General features: G+C 58.1%; 4 protein-coding genes across 5 annotated transcripts in view; 1 reads left to right on the forward strand and 3 right to left on the reverse strand.

The window, feature by feature from the left end:
* RNF123 (ring finger protein 123) overlaps window positions 1-4720 on the forward strand; it is a 40264-nt gene extending 35544 nt beyond the window's left edge. The window contains exons 36-39 of the mRNA XM_015874549.2: window positions 3782-3924; window positions 4044-4138; window positions 4233-4318; window positions 4407-4720. Of these exons, the coding sequence (XP_015730035.1) occupies window positions 3782-3924; window positions 4044-4138; window positions 4233-4318; window positions 4407-4506 (424 nt within the window). The 3' untranslated portion in view covers window positions 4507-4720. The remainder of the gene's footprint in view (window positions 1-3781; window positions 3925-4043; window positions 4139-4232; window positions 4319-4406) is intronic.
* AMIGO3 (adhesion molecule with Ig like domain 3) lies at window positions 262-3741 on the reverse strand. The gene has a single exon (XM_015874551.2). The coding sequence runs from the start codon at window positions 2400-2402 to the stop codon at window positions 921-923; it is 1482 nt and encodes a 493-aa protein (XP_015730037.1). The 5' UTR covers window positions 2403-3741; the 3' UTR covers window positions 262-920.
* A 77-nt stretch (window positions 4721-4797) lies between the features above and the next one.
* Window positions 4798-6904, reverse strand: GMPPB (GDP-mannose pyrophosphorylase B). Its single transcript, XM_015874554.2, has 8 exons — window positions 6705-6904; window positions 6560-6640; window positions 6428-6476; window positions 5819-6120; window positions 5662-5740; window positions 5460-5587; window positions 5145-5327; window positions 4798-4983 (listed from the first exon to the last, which is right to left on the reverse strand). Exons 1-8 carry the CDS (start codon window positions 6831-6833, stop codon window positions 4852-4854), a joined length of 1083 nt encoding a protein of 360 aa, XP_015730040.1. The 5' UTR covers window positions 6834-6904; the 3' UTR covers window positions 4798-4851.
* A 95-nt stretch (window positions 6905-6999) lies between these two features.
* The window catches only part of IP6K1 (inositol hexakisphosphate kinase 1), a 30826-nt gene continuing 22848 nt past the window's right edge, over window positions 7000-14977 (reverse strand). The window contains exons 4-8 of one of the 2 annotated variants that reach the window (XM_015874553.2): window positions 14477-14819; window positions 12627-12837; window positions 11982-12163; window positions 9209-9384; window positions 7000-8573 (exon numbers count right to left, since the gene is read on the reverse strand). In XM_015874553.2, the coding sequence (XP_015730039.1) occupies window positions 8061-8573; window positions 9209-9384; window positions 11982-12163; window positions 12627-12837; window positions 14477-14699 (1305 nt within the window). In that variant the 5' untranslated portion in view covers window positions 14700-14819 and the 3' untranslated portion in view covers window positions 7000-8060. Of the gene's footprint in view, window positions 8574-9208; window positions 9385-11981; window positions 12167-12626; window positions 12838-14476; window positions 14820-14977 lie in introns of both variants that reach the window. The other variant, XM_015874552.2, reaches the window with a different exon arrangement.

Raw genomic sequence — 14977 nt, forward strand, 5'->3', positions numbered from 1 at the left:
TTAGGGGAGACTTTGCTGTGTCAGGGCTGTCCTGCTCCAGAGCAAGCAGCAATCCCACCCCTCGGAATACTGCTGGGTCCTGAATGTGCTGTGTGCCACTGGTGCTGCCCCCTCCCCATCTCACAGATGTCACCTCCTGGGGACAGAGTCTCCCCAGCCCTCAACACTGCGTGTCACATCAGCCCAGTGCAGATCATGGGGGTCCTGCAGCCCCCAGCCCGACCACCCCACTGTGAGGGCAAGGAGACACACAGCCCAGCATGAGCTTAAAAAAATAGGCATTTTTTATTCAAATGTAACTGGAGAGTGACGGCCCGAGAGAGCATTACTCACATTTATCGACAGGCTCATTAGATTACTGCCTCAATAGCTGTGCTCGAGCAGCGCACGTCCATCTCAAGGAGAAGCAGCGAGCGCGGGCGGTGCGGGAGACCTCAGCGTCCTTGGTGGCACGGGGAGCTGCGAGCAGCGCTGTGTCAGTCACCTCCTGGTGCCCAACATCACTATGTACAGCTTCGGGGGTGTTGAGAGGCAAAAGCATGCGATGTTTGCTTGGCTGGGTGCTGAGCCCCTTCTTCCCCATGCTGTCCCCCAGTGGATGTGTGGGGCCACAGGACCACGCTCCCTCCATTCCAAGTGGCTGGGGACAGTGGCGTGGCCATCCCTGAGAGCCCCTGAGGACAGCACTGGGGGGTCTGGGTTGGGAGCACTGGGCTGGATCTTGCACACCCACGGCCACAGCCCCGGCATCACTGCTGCCCAGACAGAGCAGGGATCGCAGGCATGCAGAGTCCTTCAGTGCTGCCCTTGTGCTGGCGGCTGAAGCAGTACAGGTGCTGCTGAACCTCCCCTTTCTCGTAGTCAGGCTGAGCACTGGGGCTCGGTGCTGCTCTGAGCAGGAGGAGAATGGCTCAGCCCTACTACGACACGATGGGGGTGTCCGAAAAGACGGAGCTGATGGACTCGGTGTCTGAGCGCAGCTGCAGCACCTTGGGGTGCCTGCTGTCTGTGAGGGCCTCACCGGGCACCGGGCGCTCCTTGCCATCCAGCGCCTCGCGGGCGGGCTCCAGGAAGGCCACGTGCTTGCTGGCCCTGCGGCTGGGCCCATCGGTGGCGGGCGGCGTGGTGCTGAGGATGGAGGACTGTGCGCTGCACTCCTGCGGCGGGCTGGGGGGGGCCGTCCTGCAGCACGGCGGGCAGCGGCACGGCGTCACAAACAGGTAGACGAGCACCAGCAGCAGGCTGACGATGCAGCCCAGCAGCGTGGTCAGGCCGGTGCTGAAGGCCTCCCCATCCGGCTTGGAGTAATGCACCGTCACATTGACCTCGCACAGCCGGCTGACGTTGCGGGGGCCGCTGATGGCCAAGCAGACGTAGATCCCCGAGTGCCAGGGCCGGGCGGCTGCGATGCGCAGGCTGCCGTTGTGGAACACCTCGACGGAGCGGTTGGCGTTCCCTGGGGGCCGGACGGGCTCGTGGTGCGGCAGGATCCACATGTAGGCGGCGTGGGGCAGGCTGGCGTTGCAGGCCAGCAGCAGCACCCGGCCCACCGTCACCGGGAAGGGAATGGGCTGCGCGGGGTCTGGCTCGGCAGAGCAGTTCTCAAACAGGTGGCTGTACTTGAGCAGCTTGATCAGGGAGCGCGGCACGGCGTCGGACACCTTGCAGGTGTGCTCCTCAAAGAAATCCCGCACCGAGCTGAACCCCCGCTGCCTCCAGTGCTGCAGCATCAGGTAGAGCGGGCAGCTGCAGCGCACGGGGTTGTTGTGCAGGTACAGGCCGTTGCGAATGTGCTCGGGCAGCGCCGCCAGCTCCTCCACGGGCAGGTTGTGCAGGCGGTTGGACGACAGGTCCAGCGTGCGCAGGCTGAAGTTGCCCAGGCCTTGCACGGCGTGGAAGGGGAAGGAGGTGAGGTTGTTCCAGCTCAGGTACACCTTGCGCAGCCCGCTCAGCCTGGCGAAGGCGTTCTCGTCCACGCGCGCGATGCGGTTGTTGTAGAGCAGCAGCTCCTCCAGGCTCACCAGCTCCTCGAAGTAGTGCGTCTCGACGGCTCGCAGCCGGTTGGAGGACATGTCGAGGTGCCGCAGGCGGGACGCGTTGTGGAAGGAGCGCGGGGACAGCTCGGCGATGTGGTTGTGTCCGACGTGCAGCGCCTCGAGGTGCGGCAGCGCGGCCAGCCAGCCGTCCTGCAGCCGGCTCAGCGCGTTGTGGCTCAGGTCCAGCGTGGTGGCGGTGGGCGGCAGCGCGTGGGGCACCCGCTGCAGGGTCTGCCGGCTGCAGCTCAGCACGTCGGAGGTGCAGATACACGCGGGGGGGCAGCCGCGGGGCGGCGCGGGGCGAGCGGGGCGCAGCTGGAGCAGCAGCAGCAGCAGCCACAGCTCCGCGGGCGCACACGGGGCCATGGCGATGCTCGGGGCTCGGCGGGGCCGCGCCGCCCTACCGGGTGCTGCCGGATCCCGGGGCCGGAGCGGAGCTAAGGGGCGCCATGGCCCCTCACGCGGAGCCGCGCACCCGCTCCCCGCATCCAGCCGCGATGCTCCGGTTCTCACCCAACGCGTCCCCGCAGCGCCAAGTTTCTCAGGGCTCGGCCCCGCGCATCCCCTCGCCCCGCCGCCTCCCGGGTGGCACCTCCCGGCGGCCGCCCGCTCGCCCCTATTTACGTGCTGGCGATGCGCAGCGTGGGGGCCGGCCGGGAGCCCATTGGTCCCGGAGCGGGGAGTGGTGGCCGCGGTGGCCGGGCTGCTCGGCGCGTCCCTCCCTCGTGTCGCGGTGCGGGGGCGGAGCGGGGGCTCGTCCCGGGGATCGTTTCCGAGACCCTCTGCCGTGCGCAGCCTCCGGCAGCGGCAGCCGCTGCGCCGCGCTGAGCTCCCGCACTACGGCGTGTCCGTCCCTCGCTGCCCTTGTCCCGCTCAGCCCCGGGTGAGCCGGCAGGGACCCCCCGGCACCATCCTTGGGGGCGGGCTGAGCCCAGGGATCGCAGTGGAGCAGAGGGTGCTGGTAGCGGTGCTGAAGGACGCGCAGGAATGTCATTGCCGGCTCCTGGGCTCTTCAGTGGGAAGCGGAGAGCGGGGCTGGGGAATTGGTTTCCATTAGGGCAGCATAAAGCTCGTTTAGCCGCTGTGGCTGCTGGGCCCTGAGGGGCTGTTAACCCACTGCTCCCCAGCGCGGCTCAGCTGGAGACGGAGATGGAGACTGCAATGCCCAGCTCTGCCCTTGTTGGAGGTGGCCGTGGGGCTGCGGCACAGGGCAGGTGCCCGATGGAGGCAGAGCTGGGGGCTCTGGATGCCACACTGTGCCCTCCCTCTGTCCAGGCCATCTCTGCTGATGGATGAATCCTGGAGAGCCACAGCAGCTCCCTCCCTCCTCCTGCCAGGGCACTGACATGTCGTGGTGACACCACATGCTGTTCCTGGGGTGCAGATGTGCTTCAGTCCAGGGCTGCTGTGCGTGCCCAGTGCTGTGCCCTCACCCTGCAGTGCTGGTTCCAGCTGCTTCAACCACCCTGCAGGTGCAACCTCAGCAAATGCCAATGCAGCACATTGATCTGGGGTCCTGCAGCACATCCCCAGTGGGATTGTAGTGAGGAGGAGGAGGAGGAGGAGGAATGCCCTTTGGCTGCCTTGGTGTGTGTTGGGGCCTCCTGAGGACTGGGGGCTCCCACCATGATGCATTTGCTCCTGCAGAACAGGCCGGCTGTGTGCGTGGTGCTGGAGCAGAGCCATGACTGTGTCCAGGGACATGGGGATATGGGCAGATCCTGACTGTGTCCGTCCCTTTGCAGGGCTGAGCGTGCGACTGCGGTGCTGCTGGCAGACCCCTGCTTCCAGCTGCGCTCCATCCAGTACCTGCTGGGCCATGCGGAACCTGCAGCCATGGCAGCAGCTGCTTCGGCCACGGAGAAACGCCACTTCTCCCTGAGCACATGTGAGTGATGCGCCGGGCTGGGGCAGGGGCTGCTGGGTCTGTGGGCAGCACTGGGCACGAAGCAGCCCCGGCACCTTGGCACCGCTCAGCTCAGCGCACACATACGGTTCTGCCCCCAGACACGGAGTACATCAGTGCTGAGGAGCTGTCCAAGGTGGACAAGATGCTGAGCCACCTGAGCGAGGAGTCCAAGCAGGCGGCTGCCACCACGCTGGTGAGTGTCCTCCCTTCCCATCCTCGACTGCAGCCCCGGCACCGCTGCCCCCAGCTCTGTGTGCCTCTGCCAACCACCCCTCTGCCCCCCACAGCCCACCAGCGAGGAGGATCTGTGCCCCATCTGCTACGCACACCCCATCTCTGCCATCTTCCGGCCCTGCTCCCACAAGTCCTGCAAGTGAGTATGAGTAGCTCCTGCTGGCCCCAGCTCCCCACAGCATTTGGGATTCAGGAGTTCTTACGCTCTTCTTCCCCTCCTGTCCCAGAGCCTGCATCAACCAGCACCTGATGAACAACAAGGACTGCTTCTTCTGCAAGGCCACCATCACAGGGGTGGATGACTTCACCAAGCCGGCCAGCTCCTAGCGCCCGGCCCTGCACGTGGGTCTGTCCCTAACACAGGACGGGGGCTGCAGGGAGGGAGGGGCCGTTCTCAGGGAGGGGAGCGTGAGGCCTCGTCCCCACAGCAGCCCCACGTGTGGTGAGTGCTGCCTGGGGCCGCTGTGTGTTTGGGCTCTGTGACTTCGCCCCTGGCTGGGGGCTGACTTCATGAAATGCAGCATTAAATTATTCTTCCTTACACGGTGCCCTGAGATGTAGGGAGGGAAAGCTGAGCCGGCTCTGGGGGCTCCGCTGCGCACAGATGATGCTCAGAGGTAGATGGAAATATAAATATTTAATCTAAACAGAGCCAGGAGGGCACAGCGGGCGCTACATGATGATGCGTGGCTCTGGCACGGACTCGGCGATGGATTTGTGTGGCAGCACGTTGGCCCCATTGAGGTAGAGCTCGTCGTTGACAATGACATCCTCGCCGAGCACCGTCACGTTCTCCATGCGCACCTGTCCCAAGAGCTGTGTCACACCCAGCCCAGCTCAGGGCAGGGGGCTGCGCTCCCGCTGCTGCCCACTGGCACCAGTGCTTCCCTCCTCCCTTTGGCCACCGCCAGGAGGGCAGGAGCCGGCCCAGTCCCTGTGCAGCCCCAAAGCTTGTGCCTCCTCACCCACTGCCCCACAGAGCAGCTCCAGCCCACAATGCAGGACTCCAGCCAGGAGTGGGAGCGGATGCGGGCCCCCTGCAGCACCGTGCAGCGCTTGATGCGCACCCCGTCCTCCACCACCACACCAGCCCCAATAGTCACATTGGGGCCGATGACGCAGTTTGACCCAATCTTGGCACTGGGATCCTGCAAGGAACAGGGACTGCATTGAGGCCAGGGACACGGCTCAGCCCGTGTGGGGATGGCAGGGTGCAGCTTGAGGAAAGCAGTGTGATGATGGAGGTGACCCTGCACAGCCTGCCCGGGGCTGGCACTTACCACCAGCACATTGCCCACGACTCCAGGCCCTGAGTGCAACTTGTCAGGGTGCTGTGCCCGCAGTGCCTGCAGGTACATGCACATGCCTGTGAGAAAGTCCTTGGGCTGCCCGATGTCCATCCAGAAGCCTGTGGGGACACAGCCTCAGTGACAGCAGTGCAGGTGGGTCCCAAGTACAGCCAGTACCTGCTCAGGGCCTTACCCTGCAGCTCCATGGCATAGAGCTGCCCATCCTGCGCCATGGCCGGGAAGATCTCCTTCTCGATGGATGTGGGACGCAGCTGTGAGGATGGAGATGGGTTATGAACTGAGTAGGAGGACACGGCCTCCAGCCCTGACCCCCTGCTCCCCAGCCCCACCTGGATGCGCTGCAGGATGCCGGGGCTGAAGATGTAGAGGCCGGCATTGATCTTGTTGGACACGAAGACACGTGGCTTCTCCACGAAGCGGCAGATGCGGCCGCTGTCGGGCTCGCTCACCACCACGCCGTACTTGGCCGGCTCCTCCACGCGGGTGACCACGATGGAGCCCTCCCCGCCGTGCTGCCGGTGGAATCGGGCCAGCGCCTCGAAGGGGAACTCGCAGATCACGTCGCTGTTGAGGACAAAAAAGGGCTCCCCGCCCTCGGCCAGCAGGTCCCGAGCCAGCGCCAGCGGCCCCGCTGCCCGGCCGTCAGTGCCACCGCGGGGCCGGGACCCGCCTAGCGCCCATCTCGGTGTCCATCCCCGGTGCCACCCCCGCTCCCATCCACACGCTGTCACAGCCGGTCGGTGCTGCCTTCGCTCACCCCATTGTCCCTCTCACCCATCGCCCTTCACACCCACCCCCCGTCCCATCCCCGGATCCCCCTGTTCCCGTCAGCAGCCCCCATCCTCCTCCCCCTCCCCGTGTCCATCCCCGGTGCCGGCAGCGCTCCCAGCCACTGGCCGCCCCCCGCCCCGTCCCCTGGCTCCTCCCCTCGCTGCTACCTGTGCCCAGCGGCTCCTTCTCGTGTGACAGCGAGATCCGGATGCCGAGCTGCGGGCAGAGCGTCATTGCGGGTCGGTGATACGGGGCGGTGATGCGGGGCGGGGCGGGTCGGGGTGGCGGGGCTCCCTTACCCGCTGCTCCTGCTCCCTCATGGCGGCCTCCAGCGCCTCGGACATGTAGCTCACGGCCAGCACCACGTGGCTGACTCCCGCCTGTAGGAGCTGCGGTCAGTGGCTGCGGGGCGGCGGGGCCCGGCTCCCCCCGGAGCGGCCGCACCTGGCGCAGCGCCTCGAGCTGGTGCAGCAGCAGCGCCTTGTTGCAGAACTCCACCAGCGGCTTCGGCCGGCTCAGGGTCAGCGGCCGCAGCCGCGTCCCGAAGCCGCCCACCAGGATCAGCGCCCGCATCCCCGACACGCAGCGACACGTCAGCGCCGCGCGGAGCAACGCGTCACCGCCGGGACCGACCCACGTCCCCACCCGACGGGAGGCGGAACCGTCCGTGCTCCACCCAGCGGGAGGCGGAGCCGCCATCCCCCCCCAACCCGCCCCGCGGACGCATCCAGACGCGGAGCCAAATCCATGTGTTTTAATGCGGGCCGGGCATACACAGCGGCGATGGACGCGGCGATGGACGGGAGGAGGTTCCGCATCATGGGGGGGGGGGGCGGCTCCGGCTGCTCCGGGTCCTCACTGCGGCCCCCCCCAACCCCACGGCCCGGCCAAGAAGCGATGGAGGGAGCGGGCGGGGTCGGGCAAAGCGCCGTGGGATGGGGGGGGGCAGGAGCAACACGGGGAAACGGGACGGGACGGCAGAGAACGGAGCGGGCCCAGCACGGGGAAACACCCGCACAGCACGGGAGGGACGTAGCGCTGTACTTGCTACAAGCGGAGGAACCGAGGAGTACGAGGGGAAGGGTTGAAATGGTCCGGAACACCCCGATGCACGGCCGGGGTGACGTGAACTGCTACAAGTTCTATTGCTGGCCAAGGGCTGGGCTGGGGCTCGGTCAGCGGCCCAGGGCACAGTGCCGTGCTGTCCCTGCCGCAGGCAGCACCGGGCTGAAGCGTTTCCTCCCCCCGCAGCTCCGCCCTGGGTTGCATTTGGTCATTGGATTTCCCCGTTTGGGTCGGTTATTCACAGTGCCCGAACGGAAGGAAAAGGCAGCATCAAAAGCAAAACCCCATCGGCAAAACAGGGCAGAGCCAGCAACGCCAGCCAGGGAGAGCACAGAGCAACTGCCCCGCGGAGCCGCTGCTGGGGCTGCTCAGAGCCCTGCGAGAATCTCAAGCCAAAGGCCTTTAGGGGCTGCCAGGGCAGGGGGCTCCTCAAGCCACAGCTCCAGCCCTGCAGGGCCCCGCGCTCTCCTGCTTTCCCTTCCCTGGGCCAGGTCCCCCCTCCAAATATCACATGCGAGGAGCGAAGTACCAGGAGCCCCAGCAGGAGGCAGAGCCGGCCGGGTCAGCTGGAGGAGCTGTTCCACTGCCCTCCCTTCGGCTCTTCCATCCGAGTACATTTAAAAACATTGGAGCGATACATTGTTCTAAAACTGAAGTGGTTGTTGCTTCCCGTGGCAGGAGGTGGCCGTGTCTGCTCCAGTCACCAGGACAAGAAGAAGCGGCCGTAGCCCTGGGCTACTGGTTTCCTTCCCGCAGCTGTTCCATGATGTTGATGAGGCTCTCCAGCCCGAACACGTAACCTCTGTCGGGTCCGTCGTGCACAGTGGGGTCATCACGGAAGCCTTTGAACGTGCTGTGTGCGAAGTCAATCATCCGCACGTCCACCATGGGCTGGGGGGGGGAGCTGGGCTCCGTGCTGCCGCCGTCCTGAAGGCTCTCGGGAACAGAGCTCGGGTCCATCTGCTTCAGATGCGGCTCCGAGTGGCACTCCACAAACATGTCTGCCCTGCTGTCCTTCCCGTCATAGATGATGAGGAGGGAGCTGGAGTAGAAGCGGTAGGAGGCCTGTCTCTCCAGAACTGCCTTCAGGCTCCGGAGCTTGGCAAGGACGGGCTCAAAGAGGTCCTTGCGCAGCTCTATGCCGTTGTGGAGATACTGGTACAGGGCGTTGCGGAAGCCCTCGATGGAAAGACCGCGTCCATAGTATTTATTCCTGCATAAGTAATGCCCAGTGTTCAGCTGGTAGACCTGCAACACCAGAGGAAAGGCACATCAAGTGGGAACACAAGGTTAAGGCAACACATAGAGCCCAGAGCTGCCTTGCACTGACAGGGCAGGGGGAACTCACGTCACCACCACACACAGGAGAGCAGGACGGCCCTGCCTGCCCCTGCATCACACAGATTGAGTGCCATGAGATCAGCAAAGGGAACTCCTTGCTTCAGAGTGTGGGCAGAGATGTGGATCATGAGCTGCTTCTGCAGGCGGGGGAAGGATCAGCTCTATTGCACAACAGCATCAGCAGCAAATGATCGTGCTCAGGGTGTAGCCACAATAGGAAAGCAGATTTTTAACTCTCAACAGTACACGGGTGATGGTAGAACAGAAAGACATCTCCACCACGTGCTGCAGTTCTGCCTTAATGCTATAAAACAACTGTTCTTCTTGCTTAAAGCCCCCCATGTTTCCCATGAACAAGCAGACAACCTTGGGAGAAGCACGTTCCTTTGCTCTGGGCTCTCAAATGAAGACCCAAAGTACATAGCATGAACTCCAGCATACCCACCTGCTAACTCAGAGCTCAGCAGCAAACACTAACAACCAGAAGCTCTATTGGGGCTGGGGAAAGCAACGTGCAGCAGCTGCAGCCTTAGGATTCCTACCTGCATCCCACACACGCGCACACCCAGGGTGGCAGAAGTGCTCTGCTCACACTTCTTCATCTGCCGAGCAGCCTTCTCCTCAGAGGCATCATCTCCGTGCTGTCTGGTCCCCATCTTCAGATCAAGCACGCAGGGAAACTTGAAATGATGCACCACGTTCTCCAGCAAAAGGAACTCTGAGAGCCATGTCAAGGAGAGCTCCATTGTAAGATGCTGCACCCCAGAGCCGCCACAAGGAGGGCCATAGGACAGCAAGAGACAGGCAAACAAATGGGAACCAAAGAGGAAGGAGAACAAACTGGGAAGGTGAAGAAAAGGACAAAACCCAAAGAGTGACCTGTGGGCTTTGGCAGCTGGCAGTAGAAGTCAGCCTGGAAAGCGGAAGGTCCAGCCCTAACAGATCACAAGCAGTGGAAAGCCCAGCAGGAGGATCCAAGGAGCAGAATGGTAACATCAGGAAGGACACGGTGTGCCAGTAAGGACTGGTGGCACCAAAGGGGGGAGCTTGAAGGCTAATCAAATTCACAATATAACCATATGGATAAAGAACACAGTCCCCATGGACTGAGAACTCAAGGCTGAAGTTCATAGCTACGGTTCTGTTATCAGCCTAACCAGAACAGCAGCACTGACCAATACAGGGGGGAAACCGGAGAGGCCACAAAAGCAGGAAACAGCCCTGTAATGGGAAACTTCAATTAGCACCACACATAATGGGCACAACTTCCATTAGGGCACGACACAGAGCAAACCTGAGACAATCAGTAAAGCAAAGGGGCCCCAGAGGGCAGAAAGAACCTCAACATCTGCCCTGGGGGTCACAGTTCAATGTGTTACTCTGAAATGGCAACCACAGCAGAGCGGCATTAAACTTGTAATGGAGCTGGACATTTAGAAAGAAACCTACCAGCAATTGTGTGTGATTTGAAAGAGGAACTTAATAAAAATAGGGAAGTGCGTTAAAAAAAAAGGCAGGACAGCTACAGAATCATGTCTCTGCAAGTGATGTGGAATCTATCTAAAAATACACGTTGGAGGCTCAAAGCTCACGTTTGAGAATAGGAAAAGGAAGCCCACGGTTAAAATGTGGAAGAATAAAGCTATTAAAAGCAAAGCTGTTCCTAGGCAAGCAAAACAAAAATCGAGCTGTAGCAGCTGAAGCAAAAACATGGGTTGGCAAGTTAAAAACCAGCAGAAATGTGAGAGGAATGAATTGCAAAGGAATAGAAAACAATAGATTCTCCTTAGGCATATGAAGAAGCCATTCAGACTACTTGGAGGGCTTAGAGTCCAAGTAGAAAAGGAGCTACTGGGAGATGGGAGTAAAAAGAGACTCTAAAAAGAAAGAAACACGAGTAATTTATTGTGTTTACTGGGGATTCCCAAGCCAAAACACAGATGAGCTCAAGCTGAGGTGCCAGGAGAAGAGCTGCACATCCAACAAGAACTAATGAATAACAAATAATCAGAACTGGGCAGTCTCACCCAGAAGCACTAAAGGTCACAAGACAGATCTACTCATGCTATTAAACAGGAACTGTAGCTCATTTAAAGCTGCTTTAGCACTAGGAGACTAAAGGGAGGGCACAGCAATGCTGATGTGCAGAGATCTGAGGAACTGCAAAACAACAGAAGGGTCCCACACAGCTCAGAAAGAGAGTCCTGAAGAACAGTAAGTGGTAAATGACTTCTCAGGGAAGGATCAAATGCACCTTCTGTGCAAGTCACCCCTCAAACATACCCTGGGGATCTTCAGCTTTGATGAATGCAGACATGAAGTGTCAAGACTCAATGAGATCTGTATGAGGATTAGGAGATCTGTGACAGTGCCTCAAAGAGGCCAGACAGCAGAATGAGGGCTGAGATGCTGACAATCAATTAATCAGATAGCAAATGAAAGATGAAGAGAGTTGTGATGTCTGACTGGTCACACAATCAGAGTCATTCACAAGGGCTGTGTGTGGAGAACCACGCTGGTCAACAAGGGATCCAGAAAAGGGAACGAGATGACAAGCATACGAAGTCGAAGTTCCAAAAATGAGGAGCAGCTGTCAAAACTCCCCACAGGGCCTTATGAGACCCACTTGGCCACTGCATGGGTAGACACCCTCTAGAGTTAATGTGCAAGATGATGAACGTAAGAGGAATAAATGTTGTTATTTTTAACCTTGAGGCAGCTGTTAGTCAGGAATGGGACGTCAGAACAAACAAACAGCATTTACAAGAAGAGTGTGTGCCATAAATTATGGGGAAGCAGAGACACAACAGCACTGTGTGCCAATGGAAACGAAACCTCTGGTTCAACAGCATCTTCTGTACGGTGTGCAGTTCTGGGCAGCATTTCCAGAAGGATACAGTAGAACTGGAAGAGACTCAAGAAAGGTGACAAGGACGATCACAGCTCCTTCCCAAGGAATTACTGAGCAGGCTGGGCCTGCATCTGCTGCTGGGCAAGGTATATATGAACTCAATAGTTCAAGAAGACACAAGCCAGCTCAGAGAAGGTCCAGAAGAGAAAAAAGAAATGCAGGAAACTAGCTAGAAATGTGGCTTCTCTGAGCACCAGTGTCAGAATTCAGTGGCATTGTTTGAGAATTAGGAAAGAGTAGGGAAAAGAAAACTTAATACAGCTTTGTTTGTGCAACGGATGGGGAAAACATTATTCTTAACACAAGCCAAGGGAAACACGGGCCTAGCTGCTTCCAGCACGAGTGTGTAATGTAGGCCAGCACAGCAGCAACCTGATGCCCTCGGTGCCCTTCCCTAAGGATACTGTAGAGTTTTCGCTCCTTGGACTCCGACCTCATGCGGCTCAGCTGCTGCTTGTGGCAGCGCAGGCTCCAGGGGTTATGGCTGATCTTCTCAGAGCTCAGCCCACTGTTCCCATCCAACATCTGAAACGGAACATCTGAGTGGATGTGCAAGTCCATCCTGGAACTCTTTGCCTCCTGGATGCTGCTGGCATAACCACAGAACAAGGAAGCATGTTAGGATCCATGCATTCTCCAGATAGTTACAACAGTCATACCTGCACATGACCTCCTCCTGTTCCATCTCCTGCTGCACGCTTCACACTATTCAAAACCTGCCAGCTTAACAGCAAATCCTTGCTAACATCCCAGGTTGCAGACCCATACTTATACCCTCAGGTTAAGGACCTGATAGTCTTTGATTTTGTATTTGAATCTACCCCCCAGGCTTTGCTTCCACATCCAGATGTTATCCTGTGTCAGAAGCATTTTGCTTGGATGAGTTTGTCTACAAGTGGGCACAGCTCCTAACAGTGCCACAGTACGCTGGGATTGCAAACACAAGACAATCTAGCAGCTGTACAAAACACCCTCAATAAAGGGAGGACCAGAGCTGAAAGTAGAAAGAGAAATTTCCCACTTGTCACTGGACCCTCAAAAGCTTCTACCTTTCTGTGCTGTCACTGGCCAAGCCAGGTTTTTCCTCCTTGTGTTCAGTGCCGCTGCTTGACCTGTGAAGGCTCCGGCGCGAGTGCTTGCGTCGTGGCTGGTCCCTCTCTGGCATGTCATCCTGCTCCAAAGCTTCATTCTCCATGTAGGGATACGCTACCAGATTAATGTAGCCATCGCTGTCTCCCTCAAAACAGACAGACACCACACCTGCCAGAAAGGAGAAACCTGTCAGTGCTGTTTGCCAGCAGAGGAAATATAATTACTAAATAAAACAAGAAATGTCAAACTAGAGAAAGTAAAGCAGAGTATAGCAACCTGCTGAGGGGGGAAAAGCATAGGAAATATGAGAGGATATATATATAGGAAATAGGAAGATAAAGATCTTTCATGGCACCAATTCTGAATGTATCTAGCTGGCCAGCCATGGAGCAGAAGAGCTGTCATTTTCAGTTCGGGCACCTCCAGCCCTGAAAATGAGGCAATCAACATCTCTCAGCTCAAAGCAGAGAAATCTTTTATCAGTTTGCCACCAATATCAAACAGCTGCCAATAATACTGGGTGCTACATGGACTGAGTCTGAAGACTTGCCATGAAAGCAAGGAAACATTTCACTGCCCAGTTGATAGAGAACATCACGTTACTGTCTTTCCCTGTCTGCACATGACAATGCCAACAGGCATAAGAAAGCTCAACACAAGTTCTGAGAAGCTCAGGACCCCAGAATGTCACTACATAGATGATCATCCAAGCCCTCCGTCTGCCTGGATGTAGAGGCAATCTTAAGAGTTACGTATGTGTGCTCAGACAGGAAACATCATCTTCTCCAGAGCAGAAGGAGAGACCCCTGGGACCAGCAGGAAGCTGCACTGGAGTCTCAGATGAAATCTCATACTGTGGTGGAGGTGCACATCCCCTGCCTTTAGGCAACCATGAAATATGATGATGATGATGATGTGAGGTCTCCATCTGGACCACCAGCTTCATCAGTTTTAAACACATCTCCCGAGGAAAGCCTGACATCACATCGATTCCAGTAAGTACACAGGCTTCAGATGGGTCACCAAAGCACCATATGGATCCAGAGCGGCTTGAGGGTACGAGAGGACCCGTCTGTTGGAGATGGTATCTTTCAGTCACGATCTACATACAGACACAGGTAGGTAAGCTGATACTGCTTTCAGCCCTTCAGGATACAGCCAGATCAAATGGCACGACCTGGAACAGATGGTGGCCCCAGCTGCGCCTGAAGCACAGTCCTCCTTGTGCCACGCAGGGAGGAAGCAGCAGAGTTACCCTTCAGCAGGGGAACACATGGCCACAATTGTACCTCCTGAAAGATACAGCGAGCAATTGATCTGCTACAAGGATAGAGGCACTGGAAAATTCCTCTCGCTGGGAGCAGCTGGGGACAAGGCTCACTTCAACTCAACGTTCAGAAAGAAACACTTCCTGCTTCAGCAGTTTTCTGATATGGGTCCATAAAAGAGCTGGGATGAGGAAGCAGTAAATTATGGGGCTGGAATGCACAACGGCTCGGTGCATGACCTAACTTCATTTGCTCAAGGTCAAGGCAGTAGGAACTGACAATAACTCGCCAGTAAAATTACTTCAGTCATAACCTTAAGTGTCAGACTACAACAATTAGGTTCCGTCTGGGGGGATGAACACATTAAGCACAGAAAAGAGACCTCCCCCTTTCCAAAAGCTCCAATCAAACAGCTATCCTGCAAAAGAGAAGGGTGAAAATACAGAGAAAAGGACAGCAGCACACGAGAAGCTCCAGGAGAAGGAGAGGGCAGGCTCATAAAACACATCGCCACGTTGCAGGATGGCAGCAGGCCTCACCTTTGTACTCAGGTGTGAACTCCTTCATTTCTGGAGGCAGGGATTCATAGAAGCGCTGTTCCCTGGTGATGAGCGGCTTGCAGACGGTGTGGTCGTCATAGCGCATCATGCTGCTGTGGCCGCCCACCTGGTGAATAAAAGGCTCCAGCAGGACCCCCCGGTCTCCAGATTTAGTGGCATTCTTGCCATACTTGCCCACTTCCATGGTTTGACAAACACACATTGCGTTGGGCACCAGTTGAACTCTTGGAGCATGGGGAGAGCCACAAAGGCTGGGAGATGCGGCTCAGCAGCACTCAGGCAGACAGGGGGAAATCCTGGTTATCTGCTTCCTTGCAATGACCTGGAAAGGAAATGAGATTCCTGTGAATGGAAACCCACTTGTACCCCTGCTCATCTCCTAGCAAAAGGTTTGGCAGCTTTTGCTATTTCTTTATATCCACAAGCATCTCTCTCATTCTCCATTTACTTCCCACTTGTTCTAGCACGTTCCTCATCACC

The sequence above is a fragment of the Coturnix japonica genome, chromosome 12, assembly GCF_001577835.2.
Source record: "Coturnix japonica isolate 7356 chromosome 12, Coturnix japonica 2.1, whole genome shotgun sequence".
In the NCBI taxonomy this organism is placed as follows: Eukaryota; Metazoa; Chordata; class Aves; order Galliformes; family Phasianidae; genus Coturnix; species Coturnix japonica.